This window comes from Glycine soja, chromosome 14 (genome assembly GCF_004193775.1).
Source record: "Glycine soja cultivar W05 chromosome 14, ASM419377v2, whole genome shotgun sequence".
NCBI lineage: Eukaryota > Viridiplantae > Streptophyta > Magnoliopsida > Fabales > Fabaceae > Glycine > Glycine soja.
In genome coordinates, this window is record NC_041015.1 from 485,404 (window position 1) to 505,074 (window position 19,671).

Below are 19,671 nucleotides of genomic sequence, written 5' to 3' on the forward strand. Positions count from 1 at the left end.
AAGAGATGAGCATGTAAGATTCGCCCAACAAAAGATCACAGATCACTTGACGACTTGACATACGTACTTGATGACAAAGGTTCACGTTTATATTATTATCTGTTAAGCGGCGAGTTTCAACAACCAAGGTGTTGTAGGGGGGAAAAATATTACATGATTGAAAACTATTATAATTCCAAATAATCACTACTTGCAGTTAAATATTATTAATTTGCCAATAAAATTTAATCAGGTGAGAAACAAATTCTTATATATCTCATAATAAAAATTTCGTTTAAGTTCATATGTGTTGGAATTAGCTATAGAATTTGTGTTTGATTTATCTTGTGTGTAAAATTATTTTTGGATCAATGACACACTCGTATGTTTGTACGAGATTAATTTTTAACCTAATGAACTAAGAAAAATTTGTGGCTCCTGACCCAAAACAAAAAAATATATATCTAAATTTGATTTCAGGTACCCAAATGTTTTTTTTTTTAAGTATTCATTTGTCCTTATCGAATGATAACTAGCGAGAACAACTCAGCTCAACTTTGAATGATAATTTTAAGTGTCTCCTACAGAAAATGATTAAAACAAGAAGGATGGTCCAAAAGTATCTAATAGGCCATCTCGATCTCATCTGACCAAGCTTCCTGGTTAGTTCCTTTGAATTGAATAATATAAAAAAAAGAAGATGATGGATGTGGGTAGAGCTCAGTATAACCCACCTACCTCCAATTGCTGACTTTTCAAAGGCCAAACATGAAGAAATGTTGCAGTATAAAAAGGGGTGCCCTTCAGTTATGTCCATCAACAAATATTGGAATACTACACTATACTTGTCAACCCTTTGAGAGTTAGAATGGCTGCTGCTATTGAAATCCCCACAATAGTGTTTCCAAACTCCTCTGCCCAACAGAGGATGCCAGTGGTTGGAATGGGATCTGCCCCTGACTTCACATGCAAGAAAGACACAAAGGAGGCTATCATTGAGGCCGTGAAACAGGGTTACAGACACTTCGACACTGCTGCTGCTTATGGCTCTGAACAGGCTCTCGGTGAAGCTCTCAAGGAAGCTATCCATCTTGGCCTCGTCTCCCGCCAAGACCTCTTTGTCACTTCCAAGCTTTGGGTCACCGAAAATCATCCTCATCTTGTCCTTCCTGCTTTGCGCAAATCACTTAAGTGAGCATTTTTTTCACACTAAAACTTCTTTGATTTTAAGTTTGATAATTAATTCACAATCCAAAATTGATTTTAAATATGTTTTTATATGTTTAGCTTTCCATTAGAAAATAAATTCAATACTAATTCTCAGTTAAGCAACTTTAAGTAATATTTGTGTTCGATCCAAAAATTTTCATTTCAGTTTTACTCCTAATTTAATTTTAAAATAAAAACATTCAAACATATATTATATCAATTCAAAAATCAGTTCCATTCAAAATTTTGTCAACTTTCAAACAAGTGTATTCTGACTTCTATAAAAGCTCTCTTGTAAAAGTTTATATACATATATAACTTAATTATATATGCTATAACTCTGTCTGATTCATTTTACTTCAAATATATATATATATATATATATATATATATATATATATATCAATGCTTTTACTTACATAAACTTTTTGTCGTGCAGAACTCTTCAACTAGAGTACTTGGACCTGTATCTCATCCACTGGCCCCTGAGTTCTCAGCCAGGGAAGTTCTCATTTCCAATTGAAGTAGAAGATCTCTTGCCTTTTGACGTGAAGGGTGTGTGGGAATCCATGGAAGAGTGCCAGAAACTTGGCCTCACCAAAGCCATTGGAGTCAGCAACTTCTCTGTCAAGAAGCTTCAGAATCTGCTCTCTGTTGCTACCATCCGTCCCGTGGTCGATCAAGTAAGCCTCTCTCTCTCTCTTTCTCTGTGTGTTGTATTTAGTTTTGTTTATGCGAATGGTTGATGATAAGAAGAATTACTACTGTTACAGGTGGAGATGAACCTTGCATGGCAACAGAAGAAGCTAAGAGAGTTCTGCAAAGAAAATGGGATAATAGTGACTGCGTTCTCTCCACTGAGGAAAGGTGCGAGCAGGGGCCCAAATGAAGTGATGGAGAATGATGTGCTGAAGGAGATTGCAGAGGCTCATGGGAAATCCATAGCCCAGGTGAGTCTGAGATGGTTGTACGAACAAGGTGTGACATTTGTGCCAAAGAGCTACGATAAGGAGAGGATGAACCAGAATCTGCACATCTTTGACTGGGCATTGACTGAACAAGATCATCACAAAATAAGTCAAATCAGCCAGAGCCGTTTGATCAGCGGACCCACCAAACCACAACTCGCTGATCTCTGGGATGATCAAATATAAACTATTTACTACTATGCAGCTCCCACTCTATTTTTATAATCCATCTTTTTACCTCTTGTTTCATTTTACGTTTAAATAATTCATACCATGCCACTTCTTATTTTAGATTTCACAATCAATAAACTAGGCACGCGCGGCACATGATATGAATAAACTATGTTCAATTTGTTTTCTTCTCTTAGTCCTTCTATTTATTAAAAGAAAAAAAAATCTTGATTAATTGAAATTCGATTAAAAAATAAGTAAAATTTAATAAAAAATAATTTCCGTAAAAAATTGAACCTAAATATTATTAAAACAATTTAACTTTAACTTCAGTGTATTAATTAATTGTTTAACCCATTTGCAATTTGATCTTAATTACTAATGGATGATATTGAAAGATGATTTTACACTAACATTAAGTTAAATTTATATTAATCTAATTATACAATCTATACACTTTGCTGCAAGTTTCTATGGTAAAGGCCCAGGCTTCAAATTTTGCGATAAGGTATGACCAATTATTTAAAGGAGTGGTTGATCAGCTCTACTATTTCTAGTGTCGTTTTATCAATAAAAAATTCAATCAATCTTGTTTGTTAAGAATCGGCTACACCATATAAGTTTTTTTTTTTTTTTTTTTTTACATTCAACATATTAAGCTATATGTTTTCTTTAATACATTCTCTTAATTGGTGAAATTAAACAGAATGCCGAGTGAAAGAGATAGCCAGAGAAATTAATGACAATTTATAAAAATAAAAATCATGTAAATTCCACATACATATTTATAGAGTTTTGTACTCACGCACGTGCCTTTGTTTCTTTTTCTCTAGCTACCACAAAATTCCATGACTACTCTAGATCACCTTTAGATAGTCTATTATGGACCACATTTAGTAATCGTTAGATTCATTTCAGGTTTATATTGATACAATGCATTTTACACACTAGATCCATTCTCACCTTCCTTTTCTCCCCAGCTTCACCGGAATCCTCATCTCTGTGCATAGTTCTTGCAAACTTTCCTTTCTCAAGAGATTGAGTATTAACAAACAACTTGGAATATTGCGGTCAAGAGTGGCTCTGATCACTGCATAAAAACTTACAGAAACATGCTACTATAACAACCATTATTTCCTGCGCTTATTGTACCACTTTGAAACAATTTGAGAATTGGATCTCTTGAACCACTTTTAACTTGGAAAGAAGCATATAATTATCAGAAATCACAAATTTAGCGTGCTTTTTTTTTTTTTGAAAACAATTTCACACTTTCTTGGCCGGAATCCTCATCTCCGCTGTCGACGAGATTCGCAACATGCGGTGCTTGTGGCGGCACACCAAAACCTCCTTCCCGTGGCTCCTTTGCTTCCTCCTTGCATCTGAGAAAAAGTTTGAGAGCTGTTCTCTGCTTCTTATCGTGAAAATAATAAACACCAGCTACATAATCATAGTTATTAGTAATTGAGTTATAAAATTCATATCAATCATCTATGAATAATTATATGGTTAAAAATTATCATTTCATGATAATAAGTAAAAATAATTTCCATTTAATATGTCCATATAATATAAACAATTAGATGAATTTTTTCATTCAACATTTAATACATAACTCAAATCTTTCAGCATTCATTTTTCTTTTTGTGACATCTTCATCTCTTTCTTTCCTAAAAGAATAGAAAACAAAAATAAAAAATAAAAAAAATGAACGAAATGCATAAAATAGAAATTTACAATAAAAAATATAATATAAAAACAAAAATAACAATACAAAAAATTCAAAAAAGACAATTAATGGTATGTTAGCTACAAGTTATTCCCTTCATCTCTAATTATAAAATCATTTTATCTAATTTACATTTCTTAAAAAAATAGTTAATTTAATTAATCATATTAAATATATTAATTAATTATATTATTATTTTAAAATTATCTTTTTCTATCTCTTTATCAGTTAATTACTTCTCATTAATATTTAGAAAAAAAATAATTAAATAAAAATATAAAAAAATAATTAATACATCTAAAAATAAAAAAATTAACTTATAAAAATGAAAGACAAGATATAATATAGATCTCCAAATCCCATTCTCTTTCCCTTTGACTTTTCTACATGTTCTCCAAATATCTCCAAATATCGCAGTTTTGTAGGCGCCATATCCGGAGTCACCTAATCATTCTTAACCTTACCTCTCCACGTGACACCTATTGCGTTGTCTGTGGTCTCTGCGTGAGAACAAATTGGCTCAACACCACCACCGAAGCCAAGAGATATATTTTGAAGTAAATGGTGTTTCAAGGAGCTATCATTTTAACAACTTGTCCATTTATTATTGGACAGTCTCAAACGAATTAACCCTCTCTTCAAACGAATTGATTCGCATATGATATGAACTTGGACAGTCTCAAAGTTCGAAATGACTGCAGAATTCAGATGCAATTTTGAACAGAAACTGGAAACCAAAGACAAGGAATAAACTAATGATGCGTGGCATATGATATGAACTAGTTTTTCCAACCTGTGTTGCACGGGAATTTGTTGATTAAATAATATCTAACTTTCAATTGGAACTATTTTTTTATCCTTATCTATGGAGAAGTGAATAACCATAACAAATAATAGAAACTTACAATAATTAATCATTAAACTTTCAATAAGGTACAAACATATTAAGATATATAATTCATTAATTAAACATGATACATACTAATATTTATCTTCCATTCTTATGGATTTAAAAAAATGTTCATATTATTATCTCAAGTCTCAACTCAATTCAATATCTCATGTTCTTTTGAAGATTTCTTTTTTTCAATATTTATGAATTAATGCTAAAACTTTACTTAATAAATAATATTTTGTATAATATAATATTATACTATACTTTTATATATATATATATATATATATAAATCATAAAATATACATTATTAGATTTAACTAAACATAACTTAATTGCATATTTTATGATTTAATTATCATCATTTTACAAATTTTACTTTTTTGTGAATTTTACCATTCAAAATTTTAATTATTATGTATTTTACTACTCAAGTTTGTTTTTATATATTTTAGCATTATGTCAATAACAAAACGACATCATTTTGAAAAAAAATAATCTTATTAGTGATACATCATCATTTACAAACTATACAAATTAAAAAAATTAAATAATAAAATTCATGAAAAATAATTTCAGCAAACAAAATAATAAAAATTGAATGACAAAATATGCAATTAATCTGAATCCTGCCTAGCATATTATCAAGCTTCAATCAGGTCAAAATTATATACTATAAATAATTGATTCTCTCAAATTCAAACCGAACAAAGACTATGATAAGCCGCTGAATAAAAAAAAAAATGACCAAGATTAGCCAATACCACAAACGCCCCTAATGTAATGTAATGTAATTTGTAATGCATTATGGTATAGTTTTATAATTCAAGATAGCGAACGATACTCGACCATTTGACCTGTGTCAAGATTTTCCTTTAAAAGTGGCACGCAAGTTGAAATTTGGAATATCCAATTCCCAATTTATTCAATTTCAAAACTCAGTTCCCTTTTATCAAGTCATGTAGAAATTCAGTTAACTACAACAACAAACAAAGCCTTATCCCATACTTATCAGTTGGCATACAGGCAAAATTAATGAATGTTATTTAGCGGCATCTCATACTTTTCATACAAGTCCAAGATACAAAAAAAAAAAAAAAAAAAAAAAAAAAAAAAAAACAGCCACAAATCTCACGAATCGTATGCAGATCAAAATCCTGCCTTGCAAACAAATTGAAGTTCTATTCTATTTGACTTCATATGACAGTAAATGGCAGATTGTGGAATTACGTAGCAATCTCTGAGAGATAGCTGGTAAAAAGATACACTGCATCCTGCAAGTGACCAGAGCGTTGGTCTTCTGGAATGGGAGCACTGAAAGCAGTGTCAAAGCAGTTAAACTGCTCATCACGGGTAGCACCCTCACCTACACCTGATAGTAGCAAATCACATATCTCGCCTGCCATTCTTGAATACACCACCCTGCAAAATCAGTAGTAACCTTGAATATGGCAAATGAAACTTCTCTGAATGGGTGACCCATCACATAGTAAATATGGCCAACTAACGAAATAACATGTCAAAACATACAGGTGCTTAAATTATTGGGATAAAGACGTGTAGTTTTGATGTAGTTAACAAACTGCAAAACCAGATTCAATAGCACTATCAACTTAAACTAATATATTACTGTATTATCAAATTTTCTTTCTGTTTCTTTATAAGTCCTCTGCCAGATAAAAAATGGTTTTGGATAAGTATATTAGCAGGCCTATCAGAAATCGAGCTGTACAACCTATAAACAGGTCAACAAGAAGTTACTGCAAAGGACAACATATACCTTGCATCAACAGGTAATCTGCAACCCCAAACAGCTAGGGATTCATTTAGCTGACTGACAAAATCCTGACAAGCAGCATTTTTACTTTCAAGAGAATCCTGAAACAAGAAATCACATGATTTTAATTGATCAATTAAATAGAAAATGGAGTATTGCTTTAATCTCTAACAATTGAAATCACAATGAAGAGTATCCACTCTACTGATCTAGCAAACAAACACTGCAAAGTACAAATAAAAAAAATGTCATGAATGACAACCTTTTCCATAATAAAATTATGTTTCATGAACCATACGGCAGAAAAAAAATAATCACAACTGTTACCTAGCTTCATAAATCATATTTTTAAGTCTATTAAAAGATTATCTCATGGAAAGATTGCACCAACTAGAAGCATTTCAAATGATTGGGTAACAGGCATTATTGTCTTCTGCACCACTGCATGTGTGGTTGTGCCCCCAAAATATCATCATATGGAGTGATAAATTTGTAGCATAACAATTCCATGTTTCAAGCAGGATCAAACTTGTTTAATTTTTAGTTACACTTCACAATCATACTATGACAGGATCAAGTAACAACCATTTTTCACATAAATGATGATATGAGGGATGATCCTTTCTATAAATTCACGTACCAATTCGGTCATAGCATTGGTATCATCCTGAAGTGAGTTCCTCATCAAATAAAATGAAATATAAATTCCAGCTCCCAACTCCCAGTTTTCAATTTCAGATTTATGGTCCTCCATGGAAGTTGCTATCCTCCATATCTCAGCATGTTTTGCTGTACAAGATATTAAATAAGTTATCTATGATGCACTTATCTGGAATTAAGATGAATAAATCTAGTAATTTTCTTCTATTGAAAAGAAATAAGTTGTGATAAAATGACTTTCAGCAATTTAAAGTAATGATGATACAGGACAAAATGGAGTGTTGGGGGGGGGAGGTCAACAATATTTTATTGAACTTTCATGTAGTTCTTCAAGAGTTTTTCTTTTGTGATTTACTGGGTTATTTTAGATGATTTCATCGTAATTATGATGAAATTAACGCCCTGTTAGGATACTATATAAATTATGGAAGTTCTTGAAGATTTTTTATAAATGTACATAAAAGAGCAAGCTTGCATGAGATGCAGGTATTTTCTCACAAATATTATTCAGTACTCCAAGGTTTTCCATAGTTATGACTTTGGCAAGTATTATTTGGTACTCCAAGGTGTTTTTTACCAAGCAATATACACACACAACTTACCTTGCAAGAATAACCTATGAGCAACTGAAGTTATAAAAATAGCATGAGCTTTCTGCCAATTTGCACACTGAAGAAATTGGTCAAGGGCTTTTGAGTGATCCCCATTATAATTATAATAAATTGCCTGCACCGCCATAACAAAATCATTCAAACAACAATAAGAGTCATTTAAAGAAAAATACAAAACTTTGCAACATTTCAAGCATTAGCAAGCCCATTAATCAGTAAAGAACACCAGGACAACAATTTAATTCAGTTTTAGTCATAAATTGATCATAATGTGTGCCCATATGAATCTAATAAGCGGTTTTTGTCCTTAAAAAAAATTTTCATAAGTTTTATAACTCAAGCCAAGTGAAAAAAAATCATCTATATAAACTGAATTAATAGTATAATCAGAATATACAGTGTGCTTGTATTTTTATTTTTTTTTCATTAATGGAACAAGAGGGATGTACTAGAAAGTAAAGGGAAGGGAATGGAGCATAGCTATCATTCAGCTTATTTGGAAGATTAATATAGGAACAGAATAGAACTCCGATACCCTTTGAGTTCCCCCCATTCCACCCTAATTTTAGGGTAACAAAATTTGTGTTATTGAGGGGAAATGATGGGGAATGGTCCCCTGATGTTCTGTTCAACTCCAATCTGTTTAAACTCCCACAAACAAGGGAACTTATAGTCCTTCCCCTGATTCCCTCTCCATTCCCCTCATTATCTATCTCCAAAATAGTATTAGAGAAAGATGAAGTTAAAAGGGTACTGCAACAAATTATGCATGTCATTGATATTCTTCTTTTTACAAAAAAAGTAAATAAACAAATAAAAAAAATATGATGCATACCAAAGCCTCATGCATCCAATCTGTGGGAATGCCTAAATCCTCAATGAACTGTTGCTGAGATTCATCTGAACTCCAAGTTTCACAGTATTGGAACAATATTTCCCGAATCAGATTTACATGAAGATATAGATAATCTTCACGAAGGGGCAAGTGAAGGACCACATATAGGGCCCAATGACATTTCCCTACACACAACAGCTGAGACACAAATGACATGTCTAGAATATGAAGATCATTAGAATTGATAACACCCACAGCTTCCAAGACTGCTCGTTGATGCCAAATCATATGATAATCAAGTGGATCAGGGGTAGAAGAGAATGCACTAAACATAGCCTTCAGAAAGCTGAATTTTGTCTCTTTGTTGGCATGAAGAAGCATTAAATAAAATGAAATGTCAAAGTGGTTATCCGTGTTCCAACTGATAACCTCCTCTGATGTTCCTTCATCAATAAAAAGGGGAACAGGATATGGAGCTGTTCCCTCATCAACAAAATGTTTATAAGTCTGAAAAGCAATGGGTAATGAAGTGTTTGGTGGTAATTTGTACCACATTAATAAACCTAAGAACCTCCTCCAGTCAATTTTGACGTCATGCAATGCATCATGAATATTTCCTGCAAGCAATTCATAGAGTCTCAATCTGTCCTTTTCAATGAAACTAAAATCCAGGCCTTTATTTCTCCAAATATCAAGTTGCCTTGCAATATCAGAGCGATTCACAGTAGAACCACCAGCCTGACTTAACAAACAAGCCAACCTCACATCTCCTTTGGACACAGCCAGCTGCACTGCTTCATCTAGTTGCCGCCCAGTCAGGAGTACAAATATATGCTGCAGATAATCAGAATCATTTAGAGAGCTTATTTGATTTTGAACATGATAGGAAACACTCTCTCGCAACCAATAACTAAACTCTGCCCTCCTCATTAGAGGGAGTGCTTCTCGGTCAACATCTTGACAAATTTCCTTTATATCCTGCATCATATCTTCCTCATTGTCAGCACCCAAAGATTCTACTTGACCTTTTTGTTCTCTGTCAGAAAAAAGAACTCTAATTAACTCCCAGGTCATTACTTGGTGTGTCAAACCCAAACGAGTAGTGGAAGATAACCCAGGAACACTCAATTGCCGCTCAATAAGATCACAATAGTGATGAGAAATCTCAGACAGGGTTGAACGATTAGCTTCAAGCTTTTGAAGTGTCAACTTGCAGGGACCAATTTCAACTTCTTTCATCACATGGTTTATTCCTTTGTGAAAATTTAATGGAGATACCAAAGCATGATCAATAAGTTCCTCAGTCACTTTTTTATTTTCATCCCTGACCACATTGTCGAAAGCAACTTTCTCCAAATTGACAACAGATGATAACAGTTTGTGATTACCACTGCTTCCTACGGGTGCACCGGAGTGTACAAGAATGCCATTTGGTCCCCACCCAACTCGAAATGACTTACCCATAAACAGACCAGCATCAACTATATTGTGAGCATAGTTTCCAGATACTGGAGTTTCATGTTTGAGATCTAGCTTAAAACCTTGTGATTTTATCGTCCTAAGAGGCATGCCCTTATGCTGCTGAACCATCAAAATTCCTCCAGGAGAATTTGAATCAAAATTCCCATGTTTATACTCAAGTAATGGAAATGGAGTTTTTCTAGCAACTGGTGGGGTGGATCGATGGTTGATTGCCTGAGCAGAACTTTGTAAAGGCCGCACATACTGCTTACCAGAAGATGATTTGCAACTTAAGTCCTCTACCTCTTCTTCATCAGGAAACATCAATAATCTCATTTCTCTCATTTTAACAGGATCAAGCCTAAGATGAGAAGGAAGAGAATGAGAAAGTTCAAGTTCATTGGTATTTGATGGTGATTCTTTCTCAACATCATATACCTCAGCATCATCCATAGCAATGTCTTCCTCATCATCATCACCAAACCCAAATCTGCTGAAGTGTCCAACTAAGAATTTCCACTCACCAGTCACTAGATCAAAGGAAATAAATTGTGCCTTCTGTCTCTTTGTAATTTGTTTTAATTTGCTAACCATAACATCTTCCTTCCCCTCCTTAGACTTCAATATTTCACTGTCTAATACCAAAACTACTTCAGCTGCCTTGTTAAGGCCCTGGCCAACAGCAGGCTTATCATTTTCATCACTGTATACAACTATCTCATGCCTATGAAACTTCACAATTTCATCTATACGTAACCCCCTGACATCAGTTTCATTGAGATACCTGACATATCCATAACCAAATCTTCCAACAGTGAAATCAGGGACACGGCTGCAATAACCAGGTTCAACGAGTTCCCTGGCCACTAATTCCTTCAAAGATGGTTTGGTATAATAACCGGACGAGTTCAAGATAGGTAGGGAAGCTTCAGTTTCTGTCATGATATCAATGGATGGATGAAAGCAGCCTTTATAAACCCTTCTTCTCTTGCAAGTGTGCAAAATGCATGAATCAGAGACACCTCCAACGTCACATTCCATCACAAAGCTAGGTCAAAGAGAAGCGTTGCGTTCTGCACATTGAAATTTGAACGCAATTCCCTGATGTAGTCTCTAAAACAGAAAAATAAAAATAAAAATTAAGCACATGTGCCAGCAAGGGGAACTGGATGTTGCATCTTATCGTATGGAAACACCACGAAACAAGCAAATGATAGGAATATACAGGTTTCAATTTACCTCTTAGGTTAACTTAAAATAAAACGATAGAAGCTAAAAGAAAAGAAAACAGGCAATATAGCTAGACTACACAACAGAGGCATTTACTTATAATGAATAAATATGAGTTTGAGAATATGAAAACTAAACATTATTTGACGAAGCAGTTATACAGATCAACCTTACTGAAAGTGCGGCATAGCATGTAGAAGCACAGAAATAAAACGAAAAGAAAAACCTAATACATAGAGTTAAGTAGCATCTTAGTGCGTAAAAAAGAAGAACGAAAGAAATGAAGTAGGGTGAAGTGGGAATAGATTAAGATGAACTCACATCAAAGCTGGAGCAGCAAGCAACGACGCTGGAGCGAGCCAGGACGGAGTGGTTTAGCGGGATTTGGGAACCAAAACTGAACTTGGGCCGAGTTTTAATACTACAACAAAGACGGCAAATCTACAATGGGTATTTAGTATTTACACTCTCCCTATTATCATTTCTACTCCCCCTTGGTTTCTTTTATTCTTGAAAAAATATATTACTAAGAAGTAAGAATATATCCTTTTTCTTTTATAAAAAGGTATAAACTCTATTTTTTGCACTTCATTTTCATTCTTTTCTACCAATTTTTTTCTCTTCTTTCTCTTTATCAGAATTTTACGCTAACTTCGTTTCATTACAATCTTATATTGAATTTGATCGTTCTTCTAAAATATTTTAATCGAATTCTCCATACTGTACACTCTGAAATAAAGGAAAAGCCTCCGAGCTTAAAAAGCCTTATGAAGACATACTTAACATTACAAAAAAAAAAAAGGTATTGATTCAAATATGTGACTTGTGAAAAGATAAAATAGTTCCATAAATACTTTTTGAAATAGTTCTGAAAGTTAATGTTAAGAATAGATATAATCAATAATATATCATCCCAAAACAAATGAATTCTTCAATAATCTAGTGTATGTTTGGAATTCAGTTTCTTCCGACGTGAATGCCTGCCTGTCTTACTCAATGAGAGGGATTGCTTCCATGTTCACTGTTCCGAAAAGTAGAAATATCTGTTTGAGGTTCTTCAAACGACAATCCAAACACATGATTAATCTCTTCGTCAAACACATCTTTACAACATGTAGATATTTCAAAACAAGCTCTGAATATTTAAGTATTACATACTAAGTACTACATTTGATCTTTAGATATTATTGTTCATGTGTACTTACAAATAGAATTCCCCCTGATATAAAGACAGGTTGGGCTGTATTGGGCCAAGGCCCATGAATTCCACACCGCTGAAGGGAGGGTTCTTCTTCTTCTTCTTCATATTTTTCTTTTTTCCTTAAAACCCTCTTCTCTGCTTGCTGCTGCTGCTGCTGCCACTTTTCGTTGAGTTGCGTCGTCTCTCTAACAAAACAAACAAAAAAAAAAATGATTTCTGCGATTTCGTGGGTGCCCAAAGGGGTTTCGAAGTCGGAACTTGTCGTGGCTGAACCTCCTCCCGAAGAGGAAATTCAAGAGATAATAGCCAACCACGCAACCAAAAGGTGGTCCTTTTGTTTGGTTCCATAAAAAATTATCATTCACCAATAAAACCCTAACATCCACTTTTTTTTTTTATGTGCAGTGGAGACAGTGACAATGAAGACGCTAACAACGATGACGTTGTGGCACAAGCATTAACCGTAGCAGACGCAGTTGGCAAGGCCTCCACTGGAACCTGTGACGAAATAACCCTTGCGTTTAAGGACCTTGACATGGACCTTTATGATGACGAAGATGAAGGTACGTAATTCTGCATTATATATGATCAATCATTGCTTGTATTTATATGTATGCAATGCAGCAGCAGCATAAACTTACGTTTGTCATTTGTTTAGGAATTGAGGTGTTCAGTTCTGGAATTGGCGATCTTTATTATCCCAGTAACGACATGGATCCCTATCTTAAAGATAAAAACGTAAGTTCCAGCACTTGTTGTCATTTTATTAGCGTTGCGGTTAAGGCCCGTGTCTTCTTATTATCTTACGTTGTTTATGATGCTTCAGGATGATGATTCTGAAGAACTCGAAGACATGATCATTAACCCAACTGATTCTGTCGTTGTTTATGCATGTACTGAGGATGAAGTCAGTTATCTTGAGGTTAGTGAATTAGTTGTTTTGTGACTTGTCAAGTTAAGTCCTCGTATATCATACAGATATATACTTATCACTCCTTTCTTTCTGCAATGCCAGGTTTGGGTTATCGAGGATGCCGATTCTAGTGAAATGAACATGTATCCTCACCATAATATCATTATTCCAGCATTTCCACTCTGCACAGCTTGGCTCGATTGCCCCCTTAAAGGAGGAGAAAGAGGTTCTTTGCACGATACCTCTTGTGTGTCTATTTGTGTTGATCGTTGTTTGAGTTGCTTGATTGTTTGTTTTGTGCAATTCGACTTTTCTCCATCCCCAGCACTCACCATTTAATTGAATTGAAGGGCGCTCCTAGAAAAGTGAAATAAATAACAAGTCTGGACGAAAACTTGTAAACTGTCTTAATTATATGCTCTGATTATTTTTGCCTTCATTTTACTATGCCAAAAATGAAAAATATGAACAATTTATATATCATCCAAAGGTGAAGTGGAAAAATTGTAATGGAAAGTTGCATTTCATTTGAAAATAGAGTGAGATTAGTATATGCTGTTCACTTCTGTTGTGTAGACCATTAAAAAATTTCTTCAAAGTTTGAGTAACTGTCTAGGTTTGAACTACCTGAAATCACCACCATTGCAATTTGTGTTTAAAATTTTACTTGATACCTACTTGATATATCTTTGCTTTATCTTATTAGCTTAAAATAATTTTATTATGATCACAGGGAACTTCATAGCTGTTGGTTCAATGGAACCGTCCATAGAAATTTGGGACCTTGATGTTGTAAGTGGTTTGAGTATATAAATTTAACTGTGCTGTCTTAAACTTCATATACAAAAAGAGAGATATTTTTTTCTGAATACCTTGTAATTTTCCTTTGCTCTCAGATTGATGAGGTGCAGCCATGTGTGGTTTTGGGTGGATTTGAAGAGAGAAAGAAAAAGGGAAAAAAGGTTTGTTCTACATTTTTGTTAATTTCAATCCCCTTATAATCATGTGTTTACCTCAAAATGGCAGCATACTTAATTATGATTTATTTGTGGAAATTGCATATGTTGTGCTGTTTGTAAGGTTTGAGCTCTTTGAAAATTTAAATGCAGTTAAGTTGCAAATTATTGTTGATAATTCAAGTATTATTGTACATGTGCAAGTATATATATGCATGTGCACTTAAATCGATACCCTTAGCTTAGCTTTTTCCAGAAAATTGTGATTATTTACCTTAAATCTTCAAATCTACCTTTTTACTTATGAAACTTAATCATTCATGTGCATTTTTGTCCATTGTTAGCATTCTGACTCAATAAAATGATAGAAACCTAGTATCTTATTAGAAAAAAATAGGGAAAATCTCCCCTGATTACAACACTGCAGAACTTTGATGATGTGCACCTCCCAATGCCAAAAGGCCCTAATTGCCTCTCACAATGACAAAATGCTTTCCTTTGCTCTCTTCAGTTGTACATGTGAATTCACTTCAATGATCGTAGCTAACTAACTACTAATATATGGGTTAGTTGATCTCTTACTACAAAAGATAGTGAAAATCTCCCCTGGTTACTGCATTGCAGAACTTCGAGGGTCTGCACCACCCAATGCCTAGAGGCCCTAGTTTCCTCTCACAAATGGCACCCTTTCCTCTCATCTGTTCTAAGTGATACCCTTCACTGATTGCAACTAACTAATAAATAACTACTAACCAACTAATTAAAGTAACTGATGGCTTAGCTAACAAAACTCAACTAACTAATGGTTTATCTAACATAAAACTTAATTGAGTATATCTTTTGATGTTTTCTGAATTTTGTAACTTTTTATTTGGGATTGTGAATAGCTTTAGATGGAACTGAAATTGCAGATGTCTTGTGCATATGAGGATTGAAGCTACTAGTATGAAAATCCATATTTTTTCTTGTACTATTTTATTAGACTTTCATCATTATTTTTTAATACTTATAGATTTTTGAAGTAAATATGTTTGGCCATTTCTTATTAAAATTGTTTTCTTGCAGAAATCAATCAAATACAAAGATGACAGCCACACTGACTCAGTACTTGGTCTTGCTTGGAACAAGGAGTACAGGTTTGTTGAATTAAAACTGGATTCTGCTTTTATTTTCTCTGTCGGATGCTTTCTGGAACCTAAAAGTTTATACACACACACACACTTTTGAACTCTCTTCCTTGACACCTCTCTTGACTTTTATTTTCTTAAAAAAAGGAACATACTAGCAAGTGCCAGTGCTGATAAGCAAGTGAAGATTTGGGATGTGGTTGCTGGGAAGTGTGATATTACAATGGAGCATCACTCAGACAAGGCAAGAAATTAGCTAGAGCATAGTTTATTTTTTATCATGAGGTTAATTCATTTTATTGATGAAACCGACTTTTTTCTCTTCTTGTTGACACACTTCCTTAGAATTATTATATAATTTAGAACAGTTATGATTTAAAACATCAAAGATATGATTTAAAACATCAATAGATTTAGGTGATTTTTGCTGCACTATTATGAACCAAGATGGAACAGTTATGATAATTAATCATTTAATCTTCTGCTTTGAATTAAATGCTTTATTCAATCTATATGTATGTGAGAAACAAATTTACAAGTCTTTCTTGGGTCTTTGTTGAGCAATGCTCCACATTTTTTTATAAGGGAAAAAAATTTCTCCTTCCTTAGTTGAATCATTTGATGCATTTTTTTTTTTTAATTGTCTGTTTCTACTTTAAAATATTTGAGTCAATACAGTTCCTGATGTCTTTCAGATTTATCTCTTGTCCATCTATTCTCACAGGTTCAAGCAGTTGCTTGGAATCATCATGCACCACAGGTTCTTCTTAGTGGTTCATTTGATCATACTGTCGTCTTGGTAATGATCTGATCCAATATTCCTTTGTTACTCGGCTTTTCAGTATTTTGCTGTCATTGATTACTTATTATACTGTGCACTTTGGTTGTATATTGATGTGCTAAAAGAGGCATTCCAATTAAAAATCTTGTTTTTTTTGTTTAAAAATTCATATAGTTATCTAATATTTATAGCTTTTACACTTTGCAGAGGGATGGAAGGATGCCATCACATTCTGGCTACAAGTGGTCAGTCACAGCTGATGTAGAGAGCTTGGCATGGGATCCGCACACTGAGCACTCTTTTGTGGTGTGTTATAGTTATTTCTAGGACCTGAGTACTAACATTTCTTTTCTTTTCTTTACATTTTTTTGATAAAACATACTAGCACTTTTTTTGCATTTTTTAATGATAAAATAATTACCAACATTCTTTTAGCTACTAACTTCCCAGTATATTTTTATTTATTTATGATTATTTGATTTATATCAGACAAAAAAAGGGGTTTTGTGGTGGGAGAGGGGCCAATTCTTATTCTGTAAGATCAAATTTCAATTTTGATTTCCTGGATGCACAGGTATTGGTTCACTAATAGTGATTTAATTGTTCTGTTAGGTGAGTCTTGAAGATGGTATTGTCAAGGGTTTTGATATACGGACTGCCAACTCTGATTCCTCATCAGATCCGAGTTCTACTTTTACACTTCATGCACATGACAAAGCTGTTACCTCAGTATCCTATAATCCATCGGCACCCAATGTATGTATCTTCAACAGTTTGGTTAGAATATCAACTGATTATGTATTTTAGTTTAACCTGTGCCCTGTTGACATGACTTCATGCAGCTTCTTGCCACTGGATCCATGGACAAAACGGTAATAGTGAAGTCAATTTTGTTATTTTTCGGTATACTGTACTTTGCTGATTGGAATTCTTCTCATTTGGCTGCTATTATTTGTCACAGGTAAAACTCTGGGATTTGTCGAACAACCAACCCTCTTGTGTAGCATCTAAATCTCCGAGAGCAGTATGTTTCCTTTTTTTTTAAAAAAAAAAATGGGAAAGTTTCAATGAATCATAATATATTTGTTAAATTGGCACTGATGACTTGTATCTTTTTTATGGTGTTTGTTTGTTAGGGGGCTATCTTTAAAATTTCTTTCTCTGAGGACAACCCCTTCTTGTTGGCTATAGGAGGCTCAAAGGGTAAATTGCAAGTAAGTGAAAAGTGCAGATGAGCAATGCTTTCGTACTCTGATTATTGGTGTGAAATTGACTTGACTGTTGTAACTGGTTATAATTTGTAGGTATGGGACACCTTATCTGATTCTGGCATCTCTAGAAGATACGGGAACTACAACAAGAATAGATCGCAATCTGGGTCTTGATATAATTGAGTTGTGCTGCTGAAGTTGTGTTGCACAAATCAAAATTTTGGGATTCACTGCAAAAATGCTTTTTTTTTTTTTTTTGTTGCATCCTAATAACCTAATTTGAAATACAGATCTGAATGGATTGAACATAAATTGTTTTATGTGATTCCAACACTTTTTAGTTTTTACTTTTTAGTTTGGACATCTTTTTGGGGACAAAACCCAAAAGAAAATTACGAAGACATACTAACAAAAACACTATGAAACACTTTCCATAAAGTGTAATGATAATCACTAACATCTAACATTTTTTGATAAAAAAAACTGTAGACTTTAATATATTTATTTAATTTTATCACAGTTTTAAATCAACGATTTTCTAATAAAAAATTGAGGGTATTTATTTTCTTTATCTCTTCATTATTTTAGAAGCACAAAATCCTTAATACATATATACCAAAATATACTCTTGAATATTTCACATAACTACAAATATCCGAGCCTTTGGAAATAATTATGAAACCTAATATATAGACAAGAGACTAGAAGCAATTATGAATGAAAATAGACTAGGTCAAGTTACGCATTGTTGGATCTAAGCTTAGCATGTTTGTCTCAAATGACTTTTTTAAAAGGCATGTCTTAACTTACATAAAAGTTTGACATGAAGTTTAATTGTTTTATCTTTTAGGTCCACCTTGTTTATAAACATGTTTAAAATTTTATTTTGTGATAATTTAAAATTGTAATAGAGGTGAAAATATGAACGGGAGATTTTGTAAGAATGAAGTTTTACTTGTCTATATGATATAAACATGTTTCTAAAGTCTAATATAACATTCATATGATAATTTATTTTAAAATATATTTTATGATAAAAACCCCTAAAAATGATTACACTTATCTTTCAATAAATCTTAAATTATGCATTTTTTAATAAACCAAAAATAAAGTTATTTTCAATGAGGCTTAAAAAGGGAATAAGATTGATACAGTATTAATGATAATGATTTATATTATTTTATTTGTGGTATATTTAGAAAGTATACTTTTAATTTGGATTTGTTGTAATTATATATTTATTATGATTAATGAATTTCTGTACATATTTACGCATAACGTATTTTATATATTTTGAGAATAGTCAATTTGCTTCATCAAATATATACTATATCTATATTTTTTTTTGGCAGTGAATATATACTGTATCTGATAAGTGTATGATATTTGTGTATTATCTCTAATTAATATGTATTATATTTGATATGCGTTTCATATCTACATATATCATATCGCTATGTCAAATATGTATCATATAGTGCCTTCCATAAAAAAAAAAATGTATCATATAGCGGGTATATTTGCAAATTATATCTACTAATCTTAATTATAACTTGAGCAAGTGGGAGGAATCATTTTGCCATAAACAGTGGGATTAATATAGGCTGAAATTTATTAGAAGTTGCATAATAGGATAGTTCTCACCTCTTATTCTAAGCTATTCAGTTTCACTCGTGATCTTGTGTATTTACTTAAATACAGCCAAAATAGCTTATTATTAGTTCATTACTATGAGGATCAGAATTTATCCAATCCATTTCTATGATTAGCATTATGATTCCTATACTGACAATCAAACATTTTTTACAAGATTCAATTCAACTTATAACAATGCATTTGTAGAAAGTGGCAGAATTGATCAAAGGAAGGATCCTTGCGTGGTTATTCCCTTTCTTTTTCTTGCTTTGTGAGTATATTTTTCTTATCAGCCTCTGGTGTTTAAAACTAAGAATTAGAC

General features: G+C 33.1%; 3 protein-coding genes across 4 annotated transcripts; 2 read left to right on the forward strand and 1 right to left on the reverse strand.

The window, feature by feature from the left end:
- The first annotated feature begins 779 nt into the window (after positions 1 to 779).
- On the forward strand, positions 780 to 2,519 carry LOC114385144 (NAD(P)H-dependent 6'-deoxychalcone synthase). Its single transcript, XM_028345136.1, has 3 exons — positions 780 to 1,170; positions 1,628 to 1,871; positions 1,962 to 2,519. The coding sequence occupies exons 1-3, from the start codon at positions 848 to 850 to the stop codon at positions 2,340 to 2,342; spliced, it is 948 nt and encodes a 315-aa protein (XP_028200937.1). The 5' UTR covers positions 780 to 847; the 3' UTR covers positions 2,343 to 2,519.
- Positions 2,520 to 5,844: 3,325 nt separating this feature from the next.
- LOC114384269 (nuclear pore complex protein NUP96) lies at positions 5,845 to 11,961 on the reverse strand. Of its 2 annotated transcripts, none has more exons than XM_028343926.1 (6): positions 11,847 to 11,961; positions 8,835 to 11,408; positions 7,991 to 8,114; positions 7,369 to 7,517; positions 6,732 to 6,829; positions 5,845 to 6,373 (listed from the first exon to the last, which is right to left on the reverse strand). In XM_028343926.1, exons 2-6 carry the CDS (start codon positions 11,334 to 11,336, stop codon positions 6,178 to 6,180), a joined length of 3,069 nt encoding a protein of 1,022 aa, XP_028199727.1. In that variant the 5' UTR covers positions 11,337 to 11,408; positions 11,847 to 11,961; the 3' UTR covers positions 5,845 to 6,177. The 2 variants fall into 2 exon arrangements, with proteins under 2 accessions (XP_028199727.1, XP_028199729.1); XM_028343928.1 differs by lacking the exon at positions 11,847 to 11,961 and adding an exon at positions 11,695 to 11,820.
- Positions 11,962 to 12,834: 873 nt separating this feature from the next.
- LOC114383037 (uncharacterized WD repeat-containing protein C17D11.16-like) lies at positions 12,835 to 18,061 on the forward strand. Its single transcript, XM_028342617.1, has 16 exons — positions 12,835 to 13,051; positions 13,132 to 13,289; positions 13,385 to 13,464; positions 13,553 to 13,648; positions 13,742 to 13,865; positions 14,373 to 14,431; positions 14,536 to 14,601; positions 15,661 to 15,731; positions 15,870 to 15,966; positions 16,447 to 16,521; positions 16,711 to 16,809; positions 17,116 to 17,259; positions 17,346 to 17,375; positions 17,465 to 17,527; positions 17,640 to 17,717; positions 17,808 to 18,061. Exons 1-16 carry the CDS (start codon positions 12,936 to 12,938, stop codon positions 17,886 to 17,888), a joined length of 1,437 nt encoding a protein of 478 aa, XP_028198418.1. The 5' UTR covers positions 12,835 to 12,935; the 3' UTR covers positions 17,889 to 18,061.
- The last annotated feature ends 1,610 nt before the right edge of the window (positions 18,062 to 19,671 follow it).